Here is an 8,458-nt window from a genome sequence, read left to right as displayed (position 1 = left end):
CGTGGGATGCCTTGAGGTTACGAAACTGTTGAAATACATGGAGAACTTGGAATAAAGAAGCGTAGGCATTATTTATCAAGGCAATTAGATCCGAAACGGAATCCGACCCACGGTAGTTCTACTCGGACACCTTTTTGCCGTCTAAGTCTCCATAAGTTGGAAAGTTAGAGTACTAGTCTGTTGGCCTGCCCATCGACTTTGCTTTTATTTCCAGAGCGAGTAACCTTAATCCGCGGAGGTTACTTCCGAGCTCTTTTCCGTCCAGGCAGTGGTGGCTTCCATCCGCTGAAGTCACTCCCTGGATCCTTCCTCACGCCACGAGGAAGGTCGGTGCAAGTCTGTGTGTAAGTTCGTTCGGCCGCACACCGAACATATGGTCCTTCGAACCGGATCCATTGTGCTAGTGAAAAGTGAAAAGACAACCCGATGCCACGAGTTAGGCACACCCCATCCAAGCAAGCGGATTCCCCAACGAAGACGCCGAGTGAGTCGAGTGAGCCGACAGCCAGTACATCAACAAGTGAACCCCAGGACAGCGAGAAGATGGAAAAGGCGCTGAAGACGGCAGTCCGCCAACGAGCGCAGATCCACTCCAAATTACTTCGAATCGAGCAGACGCTGCAGGAAACGAAAGAGCCAACCGTTTCCCAGCTGAAGGTGCTCGCCAAAAACGTTGCGACTGTGTACGCGGAATTTAGTGCCATACACACCACCATCGTAGGCCTAATTCCAGACGGCGCAATGGCAGAGCAGGACGGCGTCTACGACGAGTTCGAAGAAGTATTCTACGAGGCGTCCAATAGAATCGAGGAGTTGCTGCTAGCCGCGGAATCGAAGACAACGAACAACAAGCCTGCCGCGGCTCAAGTTGTCATCCAGCAGCAACCGCTCAAGGCACCGATCCCGACTTTCGACGGCACTTACGCTGCATGGCCCAAGTTTAAGGCCATCTTCGAGGACCTGATGGCCAATGCAGGCGACAGTGATACTATGAAGCTGTATCACCTTGAAAAGGCATTGGTCGGCGAGGCTGCAGGTGCAATTGATGTCAGCATCCTCAACGCTGGCAATTACAAGCAAGCCTGGGAGATTCTGACGGAGCGCTTCGGCAATCATCGAGCCATAGTGGACAGCCACATCCACGGATTGCTGAACCTCAAAAGGATGACGTCAGAAAACTTCCACGAGCTAAGAGCTCTAGTCCAAGAGACTTCCCGACATGTGGAAAGTCTCAGGTTCCTAAAACAAAACCTGGAAGGAGTGTCGGAACCAATGGTGGTCCATCTGTTGGTTTCGGCTTTAGACAAATCAACCCGAAAAGCCTGGGAAGGGACGCAGCGGAAAGGTGAGCTGCCCCGTTACGAGCAGACGATGGCATTTCTAAAATCCCGATGCCAGATTTTGGAAAATTGCGCAGCAGCGTCATCATCAGCTCCTGTGGCCAAACTAAAGGGCAACCATCCGCTTTCTCCGAGACATCCAGCCCAGAAGAGCTATACAGCAGCGGTCATTCAGTGCGAAATCTGTGGTAAGGACCATCCTAATATAAATTGCCCAGAACTGCTGAAAGGGACACCACGGGAAAGAAGTAACACCGCACAAAAGGCAGGACTATGCTTCAACTGCCTGCGGAAGGGACATCAGTTACGGGAATGTCCCTCCAAGAGAAAGTGCTACAAGTGCCAGCGTCGCCATCATACGCTCCTGCACGAGGACGTAGCACCCACCGGCCAGCCAACTATTTCCATGGCAGCAGAAGTAGAACCTCAACCTCCGACCCCAAGAGTGCATCCTCCATCGACAGCGGCAGAGTACGGCGGACCAGTGGTACGAGAACAACTTTCGACGGCATGTGCATCGCAAACCATCAAACCCAGTAAGAACGTCCTGCTGTTGACTGCCGTGGTCAACGTGCTGGACGCCAAGAACCAGCCACATCGCTGCCGCGTCCTCCTAGACAGCGGTTCTCAGGTCAATTTCCTTGCTGAGGAAATGGCCAACCGTCTAGGACTGCCAAAGAGACCGGCCAACGTTCCGATCGTGGGAATCAACGCGTTGCGCACGCTCGCTCGCGACAAGCTGACCGTTACAATACAATCCCGGGTGAACAGTTACCAAACAAGCTTGGAATGCTTGGTAACTCCAAAAATAACTGGCACGATCCCGTCGTGCAACATCAACATCGACAACTGGGACATTCCGGAGGGAATAACCTTTGCTGATCCAACGTTCTACACGCCAGACAAGGTTGATTTACTGATCGGGGCTGAGTTGTTCTTCGATATACTCAAGCCAAGCCAACTCGATCTTGCCGATAATCTACCTCGTCTGCAAGATAGCCAGTTTGGTTGGATTGTGTCCGGAGCCATAGTAGAGCAGCAGATTACCATCCCAGCCATATATTCCCACCACGCTTTGGTCGACATCGAAAAAAGGATCCAGCAGTTTTGGCAGATTGAAGAGGTTCCAGACGTCCCGGAACGATCCATCGAAGAAGTGGAGTGCGAGAACCATTTTCTAACTACATATAAAAGGGATGAATCTGGAAGGTTCATTGTGCGACTTCCGTTTAACAAACAACAAACCCTGTTGAACAATGGTCGCACAGTAGCCCTTAAACGGTTTATGATGTTGGAGAAACGACTGCTTCGCAACCCAGAGCTACAACAACAGTATGTGGAGTTCATCCGAGAGTATGAAACTCTAGGGCACTGCCGACCAATCCGTGAATCCGACGATGTACCCAACCAGCTGTCCTACTATCTGCCACACCATGCGGTTTTGCGGCCATCTAGTTCGAGCACGAAATGCCGAGTCGTGTTTGACGCCAGTGCAAAGGCATCTCCAGCCGAGTTATCACTCAACGACGTGCTGCATGTAGGACCAGTTGTACAGAACGATCTCTACTCCATTGTTCTGAGATTTCGAATGTACAAGGTAGCCTTTTCGGGAGACATCGCCAAAATGTATCGTCAGATTCTCCACGCTAAAGAAGATCAACGTTTCCTGCGGATTTTTTGGAGACCACACCCTTCCGAGCCACTACGAGTCTTCGAGTTGTGTACAGTTACCTACGGTACAGCATCAGCACCATTTCTTGCCACCAAATGTTTGCTCCAATTGGTCGAGGAGGACGGGGATGCCTTTCCGATTGCATCTCGCATAATAAAGGAAGAGACATACATGGACGACGTTCTCTCAGGTGCGGACTCGGTTGAGGAAGCTATAGAAGCCCAACACCAACTTAAGCGGCTTCTCAACCAAGGAGGGTTTCCCATCCGCAAATGGTGCTCAAACTCGCTGGAGTTTCTTGAGCATATTCCAGTAGAAGAGCAAGAAAAAGCCATCCCAATGGCCGAACGAGGAGTGAACCAGGCGATAAAGGTGCTTGGGTTACTCTGGGACCCAAAAGCAGATCATCTATATATCGCTCACCAGCCGAAGCCAGTCGCAACAGCTGACCAAAGGGTTACGAAGCTCATCATTTATTCAGAAGTAGCCAAATTCTTCGACCCTCTGGGGTTAGTGTCTCCGGTCATCGTGTTGGCTAAGCTACTCATTCAACGTCTTTGGAAGCTGAAAACTGACTGGAACGACCCCATCGACGAAGGATCGATGAAACAGTGGCAAGAACTCCAACCATCCTTGCAACACCTGCATCGCATCCAGACTCAAAGGTGCGTCACATTTGAGGGAGCAACGTCGTACGAGCTGCACGGATTTTCCGACGCCTCAAATGTGGCCTACGGGGCTTGTATATACCTACGAAGCCTGTTTCCTGATGGTTCAGCGAAGCTATGTTTGCTCACTAGCAAATCCAAACTGGCTCCACAGCACGACGTTTCCATCCCACGCAAAGAGTTGTGCGCCGCTCTTCTCCTCACCCGGTTAGTACAAAAGGTTTTGCCAGCCCTGAATTTGAAGTTCCAAGAAATTGTGCTGTGGTGTGACAGCACAATTGTTCTGGCTTGGATTCGAAAACCATTGAACCAGCTGCAGCTATTCGTCCGAAACCGAATTGCGGTAATCCAGAAACACACGGAAGAGTGTCGATGGGAGTATATAAGGTCTCATCACAACCCAGCTGACATCGTTTCGAGAGGCATGCTACTAGAAGCCTTGGAAACCAACAACCTCTGGTGGAGAGGACCCGATTACCTTCATGAAGCGAGCTATATGGTTAATCCAGCAGATCCTGTTCCTGAGGACGAACTTCCCGAATTAAAAGGAGTGATGGCCAACCCAACCGTGACTATTGAACCATTTTCATTTTTTGAACGGTTTAGTTGTTTTCGGACGGTTCAAAGAATCATGGGATACGTTCTCCGGTTTGTGGAAAATTGTAGAAGACCCGCAAACCAACGACATACCAGCCCGTATTTAACGATTCCCGAGTTGCGCCGTTCTACTGAAGCCGTCATCCGTGTCACCCAACTCATCCATCTTGACGACGAAATCCAGCGAGCAGTGAAAAATGAACCATCGAAGAAGTTTGCAAACCTTCGTCCAATCTACACTGAAGGTTTGCTCCGTGTGGGAGGCCGTCTGGATCGGTCTCTTCTACCCTTCGAAAACCGCCATCCTATTATTCTACCAAACAAGGATCCAGTTATTCGTCTTATGGTTCGACAAATGCATGTGGAGTTACTTCATGTGGGACAAACCGGCTTGATGAACGCCTTACGTCAACGATATTGGCTCTTGAATGCACGCTCTACGATTCGGTCTATCACCCGAAAATGCGTCACCTGCTTCAAGACCAACCCAGCCCCCGTAAGCCAGTTGATGGGTAACCTGCCAGCCGCCAGAGTGACGCCATCACCACCGTTTGCAGTTACCGGAGTGGACTACGCCGGTCCAATTTTCATCAAGCAAGGTGTTCGTCGTCCAGCAATGATCAAGGCATACATAGCAGTCTATGTGTGTATGGCAACAAAGGCAGTTCATCTAGAAGCAGTGTCTGATTTAAGCACAAATGCGTTCATTGCATCTCTCAAGCGGGTTATCAGTCGACGAGGAATGATGCAGCAGATTCACTCGGATAACGCAACAAATTTCCGAGGCGCAAAACACGAGCTACATGAATTGTTCCAACAATTCCGAAACCAGCAAACCCAGGACACCATCCAAAGTTTTTGCCAGTCCCGAGAAATTGAATGGCATTTCATCCCGCCAGATGCCCCTGAGTTCGGAGGTCTTTGGGAAGCTGCGGTGAAATCAGCAAAAACTCATCTCAAACGCATCGTAGGCAACACCAAACTCACCTTCGAGGAGTTATCTACCGTCCTCACCGAGATCGAAGCTGTACTAAACTCACGACCACTCTTCAGTATTTCTAACGATCCCGCGGACCCCCAAGTGATCACGCCCGCTCATTATTTAATCGGTCGACCACTCACGGCTTTAGCGGAACCATCTCTACAAGACACCAAGGCGACTCGACTAACTAGATGGCAACACCTCCAGCTTATGCGTGAGCATTTTTGGCGTGCATGGCAACGAGATTACCTGAATACGCTGCAACCGAGGAAGAAAAATCTACGCAGCCTGCCGAATGTTCGCGAAGGAATGATCGTCCTCATCCATGATCGACATCAGCCGCCGCTCCATTGGAAGATGGGGAGAGTGGAAGCAGTATACCCTGGTGAAGACGGCCTTGTACGAGCGATTGATGTATTCGTAGACGGAGCAACATATCGGCGACCCATAACAAAGATTTCATTATTGCCCATAGAAGAGTAAGAGTAACCAAGAAATATTGAGTAGCCTCAACGGGGGGTGTATGTTCCGTCTAGATCGGAAGTTACGGAACGCCTAAAGGTAGGCAATATAGTTCAGAACCAAACCTGTAGAACAGAGTACAGAATAGAACTGTAAAACGCGAAACGATCAGTAACCAAATTACAGCGATGAGAACTGTTCATCGCTAGCCCAGCATTGTATAGAACTAGTATACACAGCAGTAGTTAGTATTTAGGTATCACTATTATAGCATTGTATCGTGGGATGCCTTGAGGTTACGAAACTGTTGAAATACATGGAGAACTTGGAATAAAGAAGCGTAGGCATTATTTATCAAGGCAATTAGATCCGAAACGGAATCCGACCCACGGTAGTTCTACTCGGACACCTTTTTGCCGTCTAAGTCTCCATAAGTTGGAAAGTTAGAGTACTAGTCTGTTGGCCTGCCCATCGACTTTGCTTTTATTTCCAGAGCGAGTAACCTTAATCCGCGGAGGTTACTTCCGAGCTCTTTTCCGTCCAGGCAGTGGTGGCTTCCATCCGCTGAAGTCACTCCCTGGATCCTTCCTCACGCCACGAGGAAGGTCGGTGCAAGTCTGTGTGTAAGTTCGTTCGGCCGCACACCGAACAGAATCAATTTCAAACCCAAAACGGTTAATAAAAAACACTGCAACACTCAAACAAGAAACAACTTTTTATCAAACTTTTTACGAATTTATGAACAAGAATAACATTAAAAAGATATTTCTTACAAAATTCTCTAAATCAAAATGTGGCCAAAAGATCGTTGTGGCATTTATGGCTCCCAACTTAGAATCCTCAAATCGTGATGAAAAAATATAAATAAACAACGTTGGAAAACACAAAATTTTCAATCGCAATAAGTAAGTACAGTTTTGTCGCATCATTGGAAGGATTGCATAATAAACTGATTACATTGCGGTATATTTACATCAAAAATACTTTCCTGATAAAAATAAGTTGATAAAAAAATTTAAAAATAACTTTCTGATAAAAATGTTTCACGATTCCATATAAAACCCCTCCGATCCCCTTCATACGCTTTGTCGCTAGAGTCGACAAAAATAAAATAAAACTTTCCCCGATCGGTGCCATTTATAACGAGAAGCAAACAGTCCGTGCGTATGTTGACTGAGTGCGGGAAAGGCTTCCCTACCTAATTATTTATTTACCTTCGCAAAAGAATAATCGATCGTTCGAGGCAGGACATTCAAGCCCGCTTCGTTAGCACAAACCGACACCATACCGAGACGGTAACGGCAGCAAATACTGCAATGAAAAAGTCGCCCACAAATCAATTTCCCCCTCCGCCTACGCAAACGGATCGAGTTGCGTTTGGTTTCGTTTTGCAATTTGCACACAATTAAAACGGGTTCCGTTCAACATTTTATTGGTTTTTGTTCAAAATATTTCGACCGATGTCGAATTTCATTGCATTCATATTTATTCTCCAAGCAATAAAGAGGATGTACTTTTATTTTCTTAATGTTTTTTCTTCCCCCGAAACAACCTATTTTTTGCCTAAACTATGTTAACGCCATCGTCGAAAAGAGAGCAAGAGGAAAACCACCGGCTCACCGTTTTGCATTTGGATGATTGAAATGAGGCCAGTTTGCTAGACTCGGGCGTACCTCCGATCTATCGGCAATCATGCAGGCATTGAGAGGGAAATATAGGCCGCTTGTGACGCTTCGATTACCATTCCACCGGCGCACGGGGAGCGCTTCAAATGTCTGCAAAATATGGGTGAAATTGTGTTTGCCTCCCTTCTTGCTGGCCCATGCCGATGCACAGCCTCCAAGGGGCAATGTCGGTGTCTGGGCAATCGGGCGGAAGAAAACTACAGCGTACCTATCGAAGCAGTCACGAGCCATGTGAGCAACAGAGTGAAACAATATAGAAGAAAGGGAGCAAGTTTATTTGTATTATTAGAGTCAGTAGCACGATGGACGGAAAAGGGGAGCGATTTTGTGGCAAGATGGCAAAAAGACTCGTCGTCCAATGCAAAAGAGAGCCTTTCGAATCCATCTGCAACACAGTACCGTTCATTCATATCCTGGTACGGTAGAGTGCCTGGTCTCACCATCATCATCATCATCATCATCATCATTTTCATCATCGTCGATGTCGATGTGGTGTAGCACACCTTTTAGCTTACGGATCCATCCGTTACGCTCGGCTCGCTATTCGCCCTGCTGGTAGGCTGCCTCTCGCTTCCGGCTACCCTTTTCCTTCCATTGCACACGTTGCAGAGATTAACGTTTATCTGCGCAAGCGGCTGGGACACGACTGCCGAGCGACTGAAAGGGGTCAACTGAAGCTGTCCAAACCGAAACCATATGGCGTCCGAGGCAGCTCGCAACAAAAATGAGTGTCTGCCGGATGGAACAGTGAAATGGATGAACAAAATGAAAAGAAAACTCAGGAACATCATATCTACGTGCAACAATAAAGGGAGGTAGACGATAGAGAAAACCACTCGACATCCCGCTTTGAGCTGAAGTGGGATGTGAAAGGACGCTACAAATGGGTCGGAACTGAAAAATCGGAAAAAAATCCGGCAAGCGGGATGGTACGTCTAATTAAAAATCAATATTTCTGATACGGAACGGAGATGCCAGCCAGCCGGCACTTTCAGTGCGAGCAAGACCGTTATAAAACATTCGATACCATTTATTTGCGTACAAATTCAAAC

The 8,458-nt window shown here is 48.0% G+C and overlaps 1 protein-coding gene across 1 annotated transcript; it reads left to right on the top strand.

Moving 5' to 3' along the window:
* Nucleotides 1–543: 543 nt before the first annotated feature.
* Nucleotides 544–8,134, top strand: LOC131294131 (uncharacterized). Its single transcript, XM_058322176.1, has 3 exons — nucleotides 544–3,677; nucleotides 4,347–4,522; nucleotides 8,016–8,134. Exons 1-3 carry the CDS (start codon nucleotides 544–546, stop codon nucleotides 8,132–8,134), a joined length of 3,429 nt encoding a protein of 1,142 aa, XP_058178159.1.
* The last annotated feature ends 324 nt before the right edge of the window (nucleotides 8,135–8,458 follow it).

This window comes from Anopheles ziemanni, chromosome 2 (assembly GCF_943734765.1).
Source record: "Anopheles ziemanni chromosome 2, idAnoZiCoDA_A2_x.2, whole genome shotgun sequence".
NCBI classification, from domain to species: Eukaryota; Metazoa; Arthropoda; class Insecta; order Diptera; family Culicidae; genus Anopheles; species Anopheles ziemanni.
Note: the sequence above shows the minus strand (reverse complement) of the source record. Positions and strands in the feature narration are given on the sequence as shown.